The sequence below is a fragment of the Asterias rubens genome, chromosome 20 (genome assembly GCF_902459465.1).
Source record: "Asterias rubens chromosome 20, eAstRub1.3, whole genome shotgun sequence".
Taxonomy (NCBI): domain Eukaryota; kingdom Metazoa; phylum Echinodermata; class Asteroidea; order Forcipulatida; family Asteriidae; genus Asterias; species Asterias rubens.
Window position 1 is genome coordinate 5360231 of NC_047081.1, and position 19793 is coordinate 5380023.

Sequence of the window (19793 nt, forward strand, 5' to 3'; positions counted from 1 at the left end):
CTTCAAGATACGCTATGATATCAACAGGTACATGTACGCTTTCAAGTTATGTTTACGTTCCAAGATATGCTTACCTTCCAAAAGATATGGTTACACTCACAGCTACGCAGTTACGCTTATACATGTACATTCCAAGTTACGCTGTAATTTTAAAAGGTACGCTTGCAATCCCGAGTCAAGCTAGGCTTATGTTTTAAGAAATTCTTGAGGATAAAAAGATATATAATTTTCCATAACCGAATAACTTTCGAAATGAAATGTTTCTCAAAATGCACTATACATCCAATGCACTATACATCCAAGTGATCATGCATCAGGATACATCAGGTGCTCCATGATTTATGTTAAGGTCAGAGGTCAAGTAAATAAACAAACAGTTCTAATAATAACTAGACATTAGGTGTTTGTGACCAAACACAAGCTGTTCCGTGTTGCTTTGTTCGGATTATGTGCTAAAATTACCAATGAGTCTGTAACTGGAAACAAAGTTTGAAAATCGGTTGTGTATAGTTCTTGAGATATGGTCCCACTTCCGGTTGACCCGGAAGTAGAGGTCAACTTGGGGTCAAGGTTTTTCAAAGTTTATTTTTAATGCCTAACGAGTCTATAACTGAAAAAAAGTTTGAAAATCGGTTGTATAGGCCCTAGTTCTTAAAGATACATGTATGGTCCTACTTCCGGTTGACCCGAAAGTAAAGGTCAACATGGGGTCACGGCTAGCCTGTGCGAATGTCCAATGTCAAAGGAGTCAATAACTGAAACAAACTTGAAAATCAGATGTGTAGTATTTGAAATAAGGTCCCACTACCTCAATCCAATGCCTTTTACAAAAACCCTATCAGATTGTACATTCGTTTAAACGAAAACCCTGAACCACCGTAGGATTCCAATGTAGGCCTACATGTACAGTATGTGTACAAATCCAATGGAGTATGTACAAGTAATACATGTAGGTCCAGAACGCGGTTAGAAAACAAATACATGGATGCCAACATCAGAAACGGAGAGAGGATAAAGGGTTTTTGTTTGAAGGCATTGGATTGGGATAAGTTGCATCCTCTAACCATCATGTACCTTATCAAATTTACTAGTATATGAAAAACACATTTTTGTGAGGGCCTTAAAAGGGAGCCGTGATTGCGCATAGCCGTGATTGCGCATCACGGCACAATTTGCCAGCTAGACATTAGGGTGGATTGATCATTTAGTCGTGAAATAATACATGTTTAAAAACATAAATTGTATTTAAATCTCATAATTTTTTAAGTGTATATATGCCTTTCCTACTCCTGCCGATACGTGGTGCTCTAAGGAGACATATCAATTCAATATGCAAGATTTCTGCAATGTCAAGCTATAACTTCCCCTCAAGTAATTTCACAAATTAGTGAAGCAAACTATAAACCCACTTTAGAACACAGGCCAGCTTGATGGCTCTGCTTTCAACTAAACTCTGTGCATACACTCACCATTCTCCGCTTCCTGTGCAAGTGCTGAAATATCTGTGCAGGCTTCGAAGCAAAGGCTACGTATGATGAGTTTCCCCGCGCACAAGAAAAGATATCCATGCTAAGCTGGAAATACGCTTTATGTTGGGCCAGTTTCACTACATGTAGATCAATTTATACCCACAACAAGAAATTTCACATGTTTGAAATGTATGCCCTGGAGGGCGCATACTAGAGGTCTCAGAAGCTGCCAGATCAGTCGGGCTAAAGATCTCAGAAGCTGCCAGATCAGTCGGGCTAAAGATACACAAGTAAACTCCATGATTTGCAGGTATTGTGTACCACAGACAACTTGGACATAATTGCTGTTACAGAAACCTGGTTATTAACTGACACAATGTTGGATGGCGAATGACTCAACCCTTCCTTCCAAATATTTCGAATAGACAGAAACCGTATCAGTGGAGGAGTTCTATTTGCTTGCAAATCTGTTCTTTTCAGCCAGTTTGTCGGGCAGATCGCATTTTGCCACACTGTAACCAATTCAAATCCATCGTTCTCACCGGAGACTTCAACTTAAACTTGCCGCTCACCATCGACCCGGAATTTCCTCCTACTTTGAACAAATGTGCAACCGACATTATCAGCTTAACTGAATTGCTCAACATTTCGCAGTTGGTGACTTTTCCACCTCGGCGTAACAACAACGGCCAGGACTCCATGTTGGATCTCATTTTTTGTAACAACTCTAACTTGGTCAGCGACATAAGCAGAGGTGCTGGTCTGGGGACTAGTGATCATGATTCTGTTTATTTTCAACTTAACCTCTCTATATGCCTAATCAACAACTTTCTAGAACATTTTTACAGTTCCACAAAGCTGATTCTGTAGATTTCAAGCGGACTCTAGAGTGCATCCCCTGGGACCTGTTCTACGATGAATCCAACATAGAAGATACTTGGGACAAGTTTACACTTCTCATACAAGCTGCGGTCAAGGATGTGATTCCTGCGGCCAATTCCTACTCAAGAAACAAGCTTCTCAGTCTCCGTTATACCCCATCCACACGTGCTACAACTCTGCTGCCTTCCTGTATATTAACATTGCAGAACCTTGGCCTTTTTGTAAATCCCAGCACTGTTTACCGACCCTTCACATCGTGGTAAAAAAGCTGGTCGCCGTAGAACTGTTCATAAACCCCCTGTACCTGAAGTTACACTCCCATCTGTTCCAGCACCAGTGACGCCAGCCAAATCTCAACTCAGCCTTTGTGTTTTGAACACACAGTCCATCTGTAACAAGTATGACGATTTTGCTGATTTTGTTCTGCAAAAAGATATTGACATGGCTGAGACCAGATGACAACTTAACAACTCGTCAGTGTACCCCTGCTGGCTACTACTTTCATCACATCCCAAGACCCCACAAGACCGGTGGAGGAGTTGCAATACTGTACAGATCTACTTTATCTGTCTCTGTGAAAAGTAATGACGTCCAATACACAATTTTTGAATCTCTTCATGCTGAGGTTTCCTTAAACTCTAAGTCTGTTCGCCCTGTCATTGTGTACAGACCTGAAAGAGATTCAAATGGCCAACATGTGACTATCTTAAGTTTACTTTAGTTTGAGAATCTGATTTTGGAATATCTCCTTCATCCATCAGAAATCATCATCACCGGTGATTTTAACATTCATGTTGATGACATCCACAACAACAATACAAACCAGTTTAAGCATCTACTTCAGGCTTTCGGTCTTACCCAGCATATCAAGGAGCCGACTCATCGTCTCGGTCATTGCCTGGACCTTGTCATAACTCGTGACATCACCCCACCTATTGTCTCAAACTTAGTTATTCTACCTGGATTATCAGACCATTATGCAGTCATGTGTAACTTGAGTCTGTGCAAGCCAAAAGTCCCAACTGTTACTGTAAAGAGCCGACAGTGGAAACATGTGAGTTGTCCTGAAGTGTTCCGTGACATAGAAACTGATTTGGCAAAGCTAAAAGTCGATCATGACTGCTTGGATTCCTATGCAAGCCAATATGAGAGTACTGTCAGTGACATCTTGGATAAGTACGCACCTGGGAAAACGAGATCAGTCAAGGTCCGAACTGAAGTCTCCAGGTTTAATGATGACATTCGTCCAGCAAAAAAGATCTGTCGTCAACTGGAGCGGAAATGGTGGGTAAAAAAATGGCAAACTGGAAATACAACGACAAGAATATCGCAACTAATGTAAAGTAGTCAGGAATTTGATCAACCAGGCAAAGATCACCCATTATTCATCTCAAGTACAAGATTCCTCAGGAGATCAAAAGAAGCTCTTCAAGATAATAGGTAGGTTGTTGCTCAAACCCAGAAAATATTGGCGTTTTGTAATTCATTTTCTGTTAAGAACCAACTTCGAAGCCCTGTCAACATTTTATCAAATAAGGAAGGGCTCTATAATTAATTTGGGACAACCATATGTGCCTAGATATTATAAGTGGCTGTCCCAAACTGAAAGGATAGAGCCCTTGTTCATTAAATAAAATCTTGAAAAGGCTCTGAAGTTGGCTCTTGACAGAAATATAAAAAACACCCATATTCTTTGTAACCTTTGACCTTGGCAACAGTTACCAACCAACATTAAACTAACACCATTTGTAAAAACAAGTCCAGTCTATATCTTGACCAAAATTCGTTCTGGAGACCTTTCCCCTTCATGGTTTGCCAACATTTTCAAATTGGGGGATATTTCTCACTTTCGGTTGCCACAGCAATGCATGTATAGGCATGTATTGTGAACTTTTGATCTGTAATATTTGTTAGCGCCACTCAAATCCCATTAGGTTTTTGCTTTTTATGTGTTGCTGAGAATCTATATAATCATAAAATGCAGACAACTTAATGGGATCATATTGGCGCGTGGATTTCTAGACGACGCAAAATCGCCCGAAATAGGCAGTAGTGTAGTTTCATATGACCTTTGACTTTTGTTATATTAGTGGGCCAACATGATCCCAATTATTTTTCAATTGAAATCTGTTTAGGAACACTCAACTTAACCAAATACAAGAAAACATTGATGGGATCTTGTTGGCACAGATACTTACAGTGATGAAAAAAGTGAATGTTGTCCCAATTTAGGCCAAAATGTGTGGAATGGCAATACCTTAGAAAATTTTCAAAAAATCTTTTGACATGCAAGATGCAGAGATCCCAAGATTCTTTTTTCATTTGTCATTAGTTGAAAACTGTTCCAATACCCAGTTGCCATAAAAACAATTTTTTGTTGTTGGCGCGCGAAGTTACGGAGGTGCGAAAACGCAATATATTGGTAAAATTTGAACTTTTACCTCTATTATCTCTCTGCGCCAACGAGATCCCACGCACTTTGCACTTAAATTTGTTTTAGGGATGCAAGCTCTTTCATTTGAACTTGTTAAATTCATGGGAACTTATAGGCGCGCTGAGTTATGAGGCGTTGAAAATGGCACGAGGGCACTGTTCGTCAAAGGTTCAGGTGCGCGTAACATGATGCGCCAACGAGATCCCAAATTTTTATTTTTTTTTACTGTTGTTATAAGCCCAACTGGAGGTTTCCAAAAATGTTTCACTTTTGTTGGGATGACCTTGGCGCACATTTTTGTGTTTACAGGAAATGTACTATTCGTTTCTCGAGGGCTTTTAGGTCGAAACTTTGATAACTGGTAACTCCAAAACCGAAAGCGTCAGCAAACTAAAATTTTGGATTTATTCGTTTGGTATGATGATGTATCACTCCTTTTTTAGAAGAAGATCTGAGAACCCATGAATCACCACTTGGTACACTCTTACAGGCAGGGACTCTTATAAAGTAAACATGATCCTGTCTGACCCATCCCATCCCATTTACCCTAAGTTTTTATTTAGTCATCGGCGGGAGGATCGCCTTTTACAACGTAGAAGTACATTGTAGGACACAACGCTACAACAACTCCTTTGTCCCTACTGCAAGCCGTTTTTACAATGGCCCTTAAGTCTGCTGTGTTTTATGCGTTGTCGGTTTTAAGGACCTCTCTTGTGTACATTTTACCTTGTTTATAAATATTGCTGTGCATAATTTTTAATCCATGCTAGATACATATTTTTATACCTGATATTCTTAATTAATATTTTTATCTATCTGTTTGTGAATCATGGCCAGTTTTAATTTCCCCAGTGTGGGATAATAAAGTTCTTATCTTATCTTATCTTATCTTATCTTACTAGTCCGTGTGAGCAACGATATTCTTTCTGCAATGGATAATGGTAACCTGACAGCACTAGTCCTGCTAGACTTGAGTGCTGCTTTTGACACTGTTGATCACTACATCCTTCTCTCTCGGCTCCAGAATCACCTTGGCATAGAGGACACAGCCCTAGCTTGGTATCTCTTCAATAGAACTCAGCATGTATGTATTGGTACCGCGATATCAGACCCTGTTGTTTTGAACTACTCTGTGCCACAGGGGACGGTGCTAGGCCCGCAGTGGTTTACACTGTACACTTTACCGATTCGTGACATAATCCTGAAATTTACTCTGAATTACCATGTCTACGCAGACGACACTCAGCTTTACATCACGTTTAAATCTTCTCAAGAAATACGCCAATGCATCTATTGCAAGACTTGAGAAATGCATCCAAGAGATTCGACGTTGGACACAAAAAAACTTCCTGAAGTTGAATGATGATAAGACAGAGTTCCTTCTATTTGGGTCACGTCAACAGTTAACAAAGGTTTCAGTGCCATACATTTCCATCGGTGATGCTCGGATAGCTCCCTCGCTGAAGCTTTGAACTTGGGGGTTATTTTTGATTCATTGATGACACTTCAACCACACATCAACAACATCTGTTGTCTGTCATCATACCACATCAGGAATATTGGTAAGATTCGTAAGTACTTGGACAAAAGTGCCACTTAAAAGGTCATTCATGCATTTGTTAGTGTTACTTCTCGCCTTGACAATGGCAATGCTCTTCTCAACAGTCTTCCAAACAACCAGATTTCCCATCTTCATCGCCTCCAAAATACTGCTGCCTGCATTGTGACACTGTCTAATAAATCCTGTTCCGTCGCCCCCATTCTGAAACAACTACACTGGCTCCCTATCTCTCAACGAATCATCTTCAAGCTGATGCTCATTGTCCACAAAAAACTTTATGGCAAGGCTCCCCACTATATTACTGGACTTCTTCAAGTTACCACTCCATCAAGAAATCTTCGATCAAGTTCAACTCATGGGGAGACATGTCTTTTTCTTCAGCTGCGCCACGCATCTGGAACTCTCTACCACTTAATCTTAGATCTTGTCTTTGTACCACAACATTCAAATCTTTTCTCAAAACTTATCTTATATGTCACAGGTTTTCAAGGACTAATTTTGCTGTGTATTTCTTTGTTTTGTTTTGTTTTGTTTTGTTTTTTCTCTTCAAACAACGCGCCTCGACTAATGTCATGAACAGCGCCCTCTCGGGTCGGGCCTACTTTTAAATTTGTTAATAAAATGGAAACTAGTTTTTGTAAACCTTAGTTAACTGTTTATTCCTATTCCACTCATCAAAACACATATTTTAGTGACAAAAGCTTTATTTTGACCAAATACCACTTAAACTCAAAGTTAACGCGGCATGCTTTAATTTTACGCCCTCTCTACCATCGTGCGTCTGCGCATAAACCAGCTTTTATAATAGCTGGTTTAGACAAAATTGTTTAGTAGTTTAACATATGGGCGTAGATTTACAAAAGGGGTTTCAAAGTCCTTTTGTGGGTACTGAAAATAATTCTCTGATCTTCTCGAGTGCAGGATCCGTTTCTTCAGAGAGGCTGTGCTCTTGATGCGATCCACACAAAGGCGGTCCAAGGGGAGGGTTGATAACGATGCACGATGTGTTTCCTCCCCTCCTACACTGGTCTTAAAGGAGCGACGCCCCGATGAATCCTCTGGGATATCATCGGTCGGTAGCTTGAGGACGTCACGTACCAACCAAAGCTGAGTTTCGAATGATGAGAAACTGCTTGGGTCTGCGGGCTGGTATTCATCAGAGCGTGTGCGTGACTCACATGAGTTCCATTCCCCTTCGGGCTCCTCAATGGGGTCCTCCCCGTCAATTGCCTCGAGGGTTGTTGAGGGGTGCAGTTAGTTGGCTGTAGGAGAACCTTGTGGTTGACAGTCACGCCCCGGAGTGCGAGGCACCTCGACCCAATATGGATTTTCTCAGACGAGTTTGACTGGAGCTGCTTTGATTGGCCCCTGAACAATCAATCCTGGGTCTGGGTCTGGAAAGTTGTATGGTGGGGGAGCTCGCTGTGAGGTGGGGGAGCTCGCTGTGAGGTGGGTGCCGCCCCCCATCGCTGTTGGGGATGGCTGCCAATGAGGTCATTATGGAATCAAATGCCTTCATAATGGCTGCCGGGGATATGGCATCCTTTTCCTTCTTCTTCTTGATCTTCGGTCTCGTTGAAGAATCATCAAAAGAGGAAACTGAACGCCTCTGTTTGGTCTTCTTGTCTGAAGCCACACTCCCTGGAAAGCTCCCATAAAGAGTCAATCATCAGTATTCCCGAGCAGCAATCAGTGAATGAGGTTGACTGGGATTCCTTCACTCTGTGGGGCAGCGGAGGTGGAGCTTCTTACCCTGGTCCCACCTGCCCGACAGGCGGGGGACCAGCGTAGTGCCTGGAACGCAATGATGGGGCTGGAGAGAGATTTTACACCGACCACCCTCGCTTACAATCACCTACCTTGGCTAGCAAGTCAAGGTGTTGAGAATCCTGAGGAAGCTATCGCCCTAGGACTGGGTGAAGTTGTAAGTCAAAGGAATTCCTTCGTCAAATCAGAGCACTCTTTCATTGAGAGTCCCTTATCAGCTTATCAAGCAACAGGTATAAAGCCTGCCCCCATTACCTACGACTTAAAGACACTAGGGTCGGTTTCACAAAGCATTAAGATTCATCTTAACTTAAGACGAGTTGTTTTCCACAGTGATTTTTATTGTGACATCACATTTTGCTTCGCAATTAAGATTGATACACAGTTAAGATCAATCTTAACTCTTTGTGAAAGCGACCCCTGGACACATTTGGTAATTGTCAAAGACCAGTCTTCTCATTTGGTGTATCTCCACATATGCACAAAATAACAAACCTGTGAAAGTTAGAACTCAATTGGTCCTCAAAGTTGCAAGATAATAATGTAAGAAAAAACACCCTTGTCGCACACAGTTCTTTGGTTTCAGATGCTTGATTTCGAGACCTCAAAATCTAATTCTGAGGTCTTGAAATCAAATTTGTTGAAAACTACTTATTTCTCAAAAACTCATTACTTCAGAGGGAGCCGTTTCTCACAATTGTTTATACTATTAACAGCTCTCCATTGTTTGTTAGCAAGTAAGTTTTTATGCTAACAATTATTTTGAGTAATTACCAATACTGTCCATTGCCTTATAACAATATGGAATGATTTGTATACTTACTGATTTCTCATCCTCTGACATTTGCTTCCATTCTCCCCCAACAGCCACCATTTTGCTCTGTAGATTAACATATAGATTACATTCAAACATATTTTACATATGTACATACACAGTTTAATTTGCATTCTTACAACAATGGCAACATTAATCACAATGTTTTCTTTGACCGTTTTGTATGTATTTTCTTGAACTGCCCGTGGTCTGCAATTTTGTAAGTTAAACTGAATCTAAAGTTGATGGTGTCCCTCTAACCTTACCACAACCAAAAACACACTCGGCACAAACATGGGAAAGCTGACTAACAAATGGTGCAACCGGGAACTAGTTGTAGGCGTACTAAATTCACAAAGATCCATTTGATAAAATGTGGGCTTGTTGATTAGAATTAAAATAAGTGTTTATTTTATGCAATACTTTAAACTAAAACAGCTATAACTAGACATAAAGTGATTCATTTAAAGCTTTAAAGTTGGTTTGATTTAAAAATAGAAGACTCTTGACCATCTCCAATGTTCAAAGGATCTACAGTATAACTAGAAAGAAATTTAAAATTGTTTGTGTACATTGAGTAGTTCTTGAGATACAATGTATGGTCCCACTTCTGGTTGACTCTCAAGTAAAGGGTTACGGCTACCCAAGGCAAATCTCCAATGCCCAAGAAGTCAATAGTCAATAAGTTTTAAAATCTACTGTGTGCTGTTTAAAATATGGCCCCATATCCGGATGTCCTTGAAGTAAAGGTCAACATGGCGTCACGGTTACCCAAGGCTACTCTCCAATGACCAAGAAGTCTATAAATAAAAACAATTTGAAAGTCGGCCATTTACTTCTTGAGATATGGTGCTGTCATGATTTACTAGTTAACCTTTGAACTACCATATTTCGACACCTGATGATATCACCGTAACAAGAATGTGTTTTTCATACTAATGAATTTGATGGTAGTATGTAACCTACATGTATGTCATAACAATATGAAAATCTGTTTGTGTTTCATGCAGTTTTGATGTATGAAGCCTGTCAAAAAAAGAAGAATTTTGGTTATAAATACCATGTCCAGTTAACAATCTATGACTTAAAGGCACTGGAGACCTTTGGTAATTGTCAAAGACCAGACTTCTCACTTGATGTATCTCAACATACATGTATGCACAAAATAACAAACTTGTGAACTCAGTTGGTCCTCAAAGTTGCAAGATAATAATAGAAGAAAAAAACACTCTTGACACACGAACTTCTGTTTTTTTTTCAGATGCTTGATTTCAGGACATCAAAATCTAGTTCTGAGGTCTTGAAATAAAATTCTTCGAAAATTACTTCTTTCTCAAAAACTATGTTACTTCAGAGGGAGCCATTTTTCACAATGTTTTATACTATCAACAGTTACCAAGTAAGGTTTTATGCTAATAATTATTTTGAGTAATTACCGATAGTGTCCACTGCCTTTAAGAAAACCAAAAAGTATGCAGCATGCAGCTTTTTTACTTTTAGATTCGAATTGCTTTTTACTTTTAAAATCAATGTACGCTGAGTCAGCAAATCGCTATTTAGGGTTGTCATGCTTGAGAAAGAATCACTTTGCATTAAAAGGGAAGTTTCAAATTCACAATAGTTACTTTAGGGTCTTGCGTTGACAACAGTCATGCACTAGTAAATTAAGTTCTAGTATAGAGAGAGAGGGAGATTGAATGATTTTTGAATCAAGATTAAGTTAATCAAGCAAGATGTGAGATTGATCGTGCCTTTATAATATTGTCATCAGATGTAGCATATTGCTATAGCAGACATCATTTTGGCAGCGGCGTTGTGAAGACATTACTAACTTCAATTGTCTATAGTGTTGAAGACATTAATATTTGTAATTTTATATAGTGTTGAAGGCATTACTTATTCGTAATTGTTTATTTTGAGAAGTTTTTCAGGTCCAGTGCTGTCGCTGTTTAAAACACACCATGATGTAGCAATTCTATTCAAGTTATATGTCTTTAATCCTAAGTTTCACAGTTTTGAATTGAGATGGGAGTCATTGATTGTACTCAACACAGCGAACGACGAATAGCTGATTGTTTAATTTAAATAGAAGATTTGTTGAAATAGAAGTTACACAGTTTTGAATAAAATACAAGAATCATTGATTGTACTTAATATCTACAGACGAACAGCAGATTGATTTAAATGGAAGATTTGTTACATCATGTAGAACTCGCGTGTAAATATGACTGAAGTATGCCACAGATGATCACAGATATTTTGACGTGTTTCAAAATGATGACTACTGTACGTCTTACCTGATTTTGTTAAGTATTGATCTACGAAGGTTGTTTGAGCAATACATTGTATATTATTCCGAGATTCTTTGATTGTTTTAATTACATGTATATAGATAGTTCCGAGTTCTGGGCTAAGAGGTATTTTACTACCGAGTTTTGGTCTGTATGTTGATCTGTCACGAGAAGGCCAATTTCCAAAGTGCAAACTGATTGCAGACTCCTAGAAGCCAAAGGCGTGGCAAGTGAAGACACAAAGGCTAGGCAAGTGAAGACATTGACTACCCTCACCTACACCTAAAGGCCAGACTGAAGAACCAGCACTCAACGTGGTGAACCAAGATTAATGTTAACTTTGATGGCTGAATAATGTTTAGCCACTGAACTGGTTGGAAGTCCTCAACTAATAATTATTTTGTGATTGTACATAAGATTGTGACGGCTTCAAAGTATTGGTCAACTGAATTGAATGAAAGTCTTCAGTGAAAAATAACCTTTTAATTGTACATTCACTTGTGACAACTCAACTGAATTTGATACTAAGATTTGAAGATCCCTATGCACTCAACAGGCCCGATACTTCACGGAGGCAACGGAGGCGATTGCCTCCGTTGCCCGTTGCCATTGCCTTGGTGCCCTTGAAATGCTCCAGTAGAAATTTACAATTTCCTCATAGGGTGCCCTTTGCCAAACAGAAAATGCCTTGGTGCCCTTTCAAAAACGAAGCATACAGGCCTGACTCAATATACCTTTTTACGATAAAAAACTGCATCCAAAAGAGCAGTGTTGGAATCTCAGCTAGGTCATTGATTCGCATGACTCTTAAAGGAACACAAACGTTGCCTTCAGATTTCACGAAATCTCACGTTTGAGGGTGTTCCTTATACTTATTAAGAGTTGTTCTTGCAATAAAACACATTTAATGTGTTATAATTAGTGAATGGTAATAAACAAAAAAAACCTGACCTCTGACCCTGAAACATGTCCCGCGAAATGATACGTTTTTTAAGCCATCAAAACGATCGTCTGTTTATGCGCGATGAACACAGTTAGGCTGGCGCCGTAGCCGATGGCCTGGTAAACCTACCAGAAGAACACGAGGTAAACATACCGTTCTCTACCTCGCGACGTTGTGTGAAATGTAAACACACCATTTGCTGTCAAAACGGATCGCCGAAAAACACACAGATTCAGCGTCTTGCTCTACGCAAACAGATGATTGAAGCAACGTCCAAAATGAAGAAACAGGCACCTCGCCAATCAGGGTAAGAATAATGTAATGAAACATGGACTAGCTGAGAGAGAGAGAACGGACCGTGACTTGTTTATACCCAATGCAATGTTAGTAAATTATTATTGTGGACATGACACGTAAATTCACAGCCATGACAGCCGCAGCACTGTCAAACCATGGAGGTAGAATGGTCAAACCAATAGTTTGGCATGTGTGAGTTGTGAGAGTACGTACATGTACTATGACAAGTTTACATGTAATTTTGTATATCTATTCACGCGGTGCATAGATGGGGGTGGGGATTTGAATCGAGTGTCCAGCGTCCTAATGACTTGGCAGAGTTAAAGCCATTGGACCCTTTCGGTTCAAAAAAAAAAAAGTTCACAGATTTACAAATAACTTACAGGGTTTACAGAAGGCAATGGTGAAAGACTTCTCTTGAAATATTATTCCATGAAATGCTTTACTTTTTGAGAAAACAGCAAAACAATATAAATTCTCGTTAACGAGAATTACGGATTTATTTTAAACACATGTCATGACACGGCGAAACGCGCGGAAAACAAAGGGTGGGTTTTTCCGTTGTTTTCTCCCGACTCAGATGACCGATTGAGCCTAAATTTTCACAGGTTTGTTATTTGATATAGAAGTTGTGGTACACAAAGTGTGGGCCTTGGACAACACTGTTTACCAAAAGGGTCCAATGGCTTTAAAAGAGTTGTTTATCTGGCTGGGAAGGGGAGGGCTTTTGTAAAAAAGTACATTTTAAAAATAGTACAGATTTATTAAATGTTTTTTTGTATGTTTTTAACAGTTTACCCAAAATATTGTACCCAAGTCAACTCGTACCCAAGTCAACCCGAATTCTTTCAAAGAAGTGTGACCTTTCAAACAATAAAAAATAAAATTCTCAAGAACTAATAAGTTATATCAATGGCTACCAATTTCTTGTTGAAGGTACTATGTGAGCAGATGCCAGGACTTGGCGTAAACATCTTGGAGACCTCATCAAACCCGGCGCCTCCAAGTCCACATCATCCACCTCCGCAAAGCTCTTGCCAAGCTGGTGTGTTTGTACCAACTGTAGGGAGATGCCAACACAACAGGAGAGGCCATGTTGGCAACAAATCCTTATGAGCAAGGAATGCACAGCAATTTTTAGCCCGATTGGACTTACCATGTGGTCAGGGCAGAAACCACTAAAATCTGACATTTTTAGGGTAAAATACCACCTTTTTGGTAAAAATATGTCATAACCATGTCAATTCTCATCACATATTATGCAAATTTGGTATCAAAATGATGAGAATTGCATGCTCAAATCAGTTCTTTTGTCAAAAATAAATTTTCTGAAATGTAGGTCACTGTAATCTTTAATATGTTATCGTGACCTTTGACCCCTTTTTTGAAATAATGTATCATTCCAAAATTCAATGAAATAAAAATCTCTTGATAGAACATGTTTTCCTCTATCACAATCAACCAAGAAACAACTGGGCTCTTCAAAATTTACAATTTTATTAACATTTTTGTACAGTGGTTAGGTCAAAAACTAGTCAATTTATATACTTTACATAATTAATCCACCAACAAACCTCACTCTTCTGTTTCTAAAGTTACTTAAAGTGTTCATTGTTTGCGATTTGTTTCTTGTTGAGGGCTGATGTGGTTTAACCAGAATCAGCATTTAAACTATCAGCAGTGACACACCCAGGATTTATTATTTTTGGGGGGTGGGCCATATTTTCCCCAAAAATTTCTTTCGAAGACTGTAAAACAAAAAATCAAAACAAATCAAACAAACAAATTGAATACCTTGGAGGGGCTGGGATCAATCCCCCCGACCCATCGTCCCCCACCCCCCCCCCCCTTTCGGGTGCACCACTGTGATTATTAGTGATCCCAGTTAGAGATTACATCAAGGTTGAGATGGAGAAGCTGTCTGCCTTTCTTCAGTAGATCACAAACTTATGCAGTCTTACTTTAACCCCCCTGTGATGAATCTTGAACAACAAATTAATGCATAGTAACTTTCTGAGAAATCCTCAAGAACAATTTGTTCACCATGCTGCAACTCTGACTTCAGTGCCCATTTTAATAGAGCTGCCCAGCAGCAGAATTTGTGCTAACTGTGCGATTTCCATTTAACCGTATAGCACACGAAAAGGCATGCTAACCTTCCGATGAAGTCAGAGTTGCAGCATGGTGACATTTTTTTTATTACCATCTTGGAAAGAGTTTTGTTTCAGAAAATGCCCTCCCCCCCCCCCCCCCCCCACCCCCCTCCACCCACAACCCAAATTAAATCCTGGGTGCGTCACTGCTGGTATTTTAAAGTATGATTCTGGTTAGACCACATCAGCCCTCACCAATAACAATTTTAGTAACTTTGGAAAGTTTTTTATTTTTATTTATAAAGTAAAGTACATGTATAAATTGACTAATTTGTAACCTACCAACTGTACAAAAGTAGTCTTAAAGTTGTAAATTTTGAAGAGCCCAGTTGTTTCTTAGTGGATTCTGATAGAGGATGACATGCTCTATCAAGTGATTTTCATTTCATTGACTTTTGGAATGATGCGTTATTTCAAAAATTGGGTCAAAGGTCACGATAACATATTAAAGATCATAGCGACTTGTACAAAAATAGTCATAAACTTGTAAATTTTGAAGAGCCCAACTGTTTCTTAGTGGATTCTGATAGAGGAAGACATGCTCTATCAAATGATTTTTATTTCGTTGATTTTTGGAATGATACATTATTTCAAAAACGGGGTCAAAGGTCACGATAACATATTAAAGATTACAGTGACCTACATTTCAGAAAATTTATTTTTGATGAAAGAATTGATTGCAATTCTCATCAATTTGATACCAAATTTGCATATATGTGATAAAAATTGACATGGTTATGACATATTTTTACCAAAAAGGTGGTATTTTACCCTAAAAATGTCAGATTTTAGTGGTTTTTGCCCTGACCACATGGAAAGTCCGATCGGGCTGAAAATTGGTGTGCATTCATTGCTCATTAGGACCTACAAGCACAGCAATTTTTATCAAAATCGGAAGACATGAGGTAAAAAAGTGCGTTGGTCTGACATGGAATGACCCATGTATAACAATATACACATGTACTGTCAAAGCAGTCCAGTTTTGTTACATGATATTTTGATGTGTCCCCCCACCCCCCCCCCCCCCAAAAAAAAAAAAAAAGGAAACAAAGTAAATGTGTAAACAAACATTTAATAAGGAAACACAAATTTAAGCTTTCATTCATTGTAATTACTTGTAAACAGCCTCCTTCGCCAACGTTGCATTACCAAAACACTTCATGCTGAACAGCCACATCCCAAATTTTAATAACATCATGTCTTTGACCAGCAGCCGATTTCACAAAACTTTACGCAACTTGCGCCATAAACGTTGCGCAAGTGGACTCACGCAGTTGTGTAAAGTTTTGTGAAATCGGCTGCAGGGAGGTAATATTTGCAAAAATGTCACTTTATTGAATCAACATCAAGTGCATGGGTTTTATATTCCATATACATGTACAAATAACCATTGTATTTTGTTTATTGTTTCAAAATTGTTTGTGTTTATATTTGAAAAGATCTTGAGGCACCCTGTTCTGGACCACCATTAGAGTCACTGTTGTCACCTCCATTAGCTTCTTCTTCAATGACATATAAACTTTGTTTTTCAGCTTCAAGTTGGTTGCTTTGCACAAAACCTGGCTGTTCTAACCAAGGTGAGAATACTAAATTATGAAGCAGAAAATTGGCTGTTTACTGCAGCAAATTATATACTTTGAAAACAACGCATTTACTTCATGTACAAAAATATTGCATCAAAACGTAACAAATCAATCAGCCAAAAAATTCAATGATCATATTCCTCAATATAAAACTAGTTTCAAATAAAACTTCTCACATAAACATATCCCTAAATGATGACCTGTTAACTATTCATTTCCTATAAAAAATAAGACTGTTATCAACGGGATATGTGAATTTCTGCTACCAACCTGAACATGTTAAAATAACTCCTCTTCTTTAAAATTCTCATCATCATCACCATTGTCACCTCCATTAGCTTCTGCTTCTTCTTCTTCTTCTTCTTCTTCTTCTTCTTCTTCAATGATAGGTTCCTCATCTGGCGCAGCCATGTTGTTGCAGTTCTTGCACTCACACAGTTCTGTGCAGGGAAGTCCCGAAGACGCACAACACTGGTCATCTGCTTCTGTGACTTTACATTTTGACTTTTTGCACTTGCATGAAGTCAGTTCATTGATGCTCTGTTGAGCAGGTTGCATATCCATCCAGTCAATTCCAAGCCCCCATCAACTGATTTCCAACCTTGCCCAACTGGTGACGGGACATCTGGCTGGCTCTCTAAGCAGCGCCTCCAAATGGCAGTTTGGTAATTGGCCCTCTGGATGTGTTTCATTGGTGCATCTTTGTTTGGGGGGCATGATGTTTTCTTGTCTTGTAGCCATAGAAAACAGAGGATTTTCCTCGTTCAGGCATAACAACTCCAGATAATAAACCATGTACTCCAGATTACCAGTCCCCATAATGATTTGAAATACATTCCAGATATGTTCCAGATATACTCAAGTACTCCATAGACTCAGTCTAGTACCTTGTTACTTCTTTCATGATTAAATGGCATTCTTATGCTACCACATTTTGTAATGTCATCAGTGATTCAGCTATAAATAAACCAGTTCATGTTTTGTCAGAATAAGTCAGACTCTTGCAACTTCTATAATATTACTTGTATTATTGTCTTCCCCGTATGATAAGCCTACACACTCGCCTCATGCGAGGAACGCAACATTAGACTGGATTTGTCATAACTGCTTTGAATAAAACAATAATTTTAATTCAGTAAAAAATAAATTAATTATAAAACGTTATTAATGAAACAGCTATGCATTTGTGCACAAATGCAATCATGTAGTTTTTTACTGATGTTTTGGTGACCACCCTGGGACCTACATACAATTGGATGTGGAGTTTCAGCAGCCAGATTGTTTTTGCATTTCCTTGGAGTGTAAAATCTTGCATGGCTGAATCTATGTTCCCCAAACCACCAGCACTTCTTATGCAGTGCATTAAAGTGTATTGTTGTGCGCTTGGGCTTGTGCTGCATACATGTACATTAACACACTTTATGTAGCCAGTTTGTATACCTACATGTAGTGTATCATGGTGAACATGTACAAAAGCTTACAATTGTATTCATTGGGTTTAGATGGACTTCCTAGCTCTTTATGGAACAACATTAAAGAGTTTGGAATTCACAGCGACGCCGCTGTCTTAACACATAGAGGATTGCAAACAATACAAAACAGAGGTTGTTCTGCTCCACATGATGCCCGTGCAAATGGTCAACTCAACCCGAATATTAAAATTTAAACCACTGAAGTTTGGTCTGATGAATGCTCAATTTTGTCGTCAGCAATCTTCTGAAATTACACATTACACCGTGGACAATGAACTTGACTTCTGAGCCATGGCTGTTTTCTTATCATAACGATACTAAAGGTAAACTGAACCAGATGGTTACTATTTGATACACCTTTCAAGGGATGATCGTCATGGTGGTTGCATAGCGTTGCCAGTGTTTTATGAGGAGTATGCTAACTTACTTGATGACTGTATCATTGCACCAGAGGAACTACTTGTGGTCGGTGATTTCAATTTCCATGTTAACGTCCCCACCACAGTCTACACGCAGTACACTCGATATAACAAGTCTCCTTTGTGATTTATCTGCGCGAGTTGGCGTGATTTTTCATGCGTGACCTCGGTTTAAATACTAATTAGACCAAAGGGCTTCTGAATTTCAGTGTTTTTCGGCCTTATCTGAAAAGTATTGACATAAATAATGTAGTAGTACACTGAAATGAAGAGCATATCTGTCGTGTTGTATGAAAAAAATTCGCTGCAACTCAAATTTTAAAAAGAGAAATTTGTACGTAAAAAATGGCTTCAAAAAGAAAGAAAACAAGTCACAAAAACATGACAGATTGTCCTGTTATGAATGTCAGCAACAGTCCTAAATATTATGGATAGATTATTCATATTCTTCCCTGAAATGTTAAAAGCGAGACCGGATCGTACCTAGTCCAGTCAGGATACAGCAATTTTCACCGTTAATCCAAAACTCCTATTACGAAAAAAATCAACTATTAGACAGCATGGTTTTCCTGTACGGTGACTGGCTGACGATGACAACATCAACTGATATGGCAGCATGCTGTTTTACGTTGGTATGGTACCCCGACCACCAAGCCTAAGTTAGTCAATAACAAAAGCGCCCGTCTATACCATGGGCTGAATGGGGAATCAGCTCATTCAGCCCATGGAATAGACGGGCGCTTTTGATGATGCAGTGAATCATACCATCTTGCTTCAATGAATGTCAGACAGACTTGGATCAACATCAGGCACACTAAATTGGTTTCCATCCTACCTCACTGATAGGATGCAGCAATACGTGTGAATGATTTGCTCCCATCACCATTCCACCTCTCCTGTGGTGTTCCCCAAGGTTCTGTGCTGGGCCCATTTTGTTTACCATCCTTCATCATTGGACTTTGTTAACATTTATTAAATTCATCTAATTCTACCGTTCCCTGTTTGGGAGTTGGAGAGTGTGTTGCTAAGATTCAAGAGTGGATGGTGCTAAACAGACTCAAGCTGAACAATGATAAGACTGAATTTTTGCTTATTTTAAGATTCATCAACCAAGCATTGATTTACCTAACTGTACTTTCCTGCCCAAGGATCATGTTCGCAACCTCGGTATCGTCTTCAACGCATCACCTCGGTTTGCAAGGCTGCGTATCATCAGCTGTACAACATAAAACTAAACAAAAAGCACCTCATGAAGCAGCAGCAACTGCAATTCATGCTTTCGTCACCTCACGCTTGGCCTCATGTAATGCTCTGCTGCATGGTCTTCCACAGTGTGCAATATCTCGCCCCTAACAAATTCAGAATATGGCTGCAAGGATTCTTGCTGGTACTAGATATCACACCAGTTTTTAGATCCTTACACTGGCTGCCTGTACATATAACTCGCAGGATTCATTACAAATTGTATCCTATCATCTACAAAGCCTGCCAAAACCTTTGCTCTCGATACCTTTAAAAAAAAAAATATGCTAATGCCATATACTCCTGCCAGAGTTGTTGACTCCAATCAAGTGACTTTGACTCGAGTCGGACTCGAGTCGCTATTTTTTTGACTTGCGACTTGACTTGTACATGTAACTTTCAGCACTGACTTGTGTAACTTGTGACTTGACATGGTCTTGCATTAAAATGCCATGTGACTTGACTT

General features: G+C 39.2%; 1 protein-coding gene across 2 annotated transcripts in view; it reads right to left on the minus strand.

The window, feature by feature from the left end:
• The window catches only part of LOC117304126 (transcription factor A, mitochondrial-like), a 70485-nt gene that overhangs the window by 4153 nt on the left and 46539 nt on the right, over nt 1–19793 (minus strand). The window contains exons 6-7 of one of the 2 annotated variants that reach the window (XM_033788627.1): nt 8937–8993; nt 3536–3621 (exon numbers count right to left, since the gene is read on the minus strand). In XM_033788627.1, coding sequence (XP_033644518.1) covers nt 3550–3621; nt 8937–8993 — 129 coding nt within the window. In that variant the 3' untranslated portion in view covers nt 3536–3549. The remainder of the gene's footprint in view (nt 1–3535; nt 3622–8936; nt 8994–19793) is intronic. The other variant, XM_033788626.1, reaches the window with a different exon arrangement.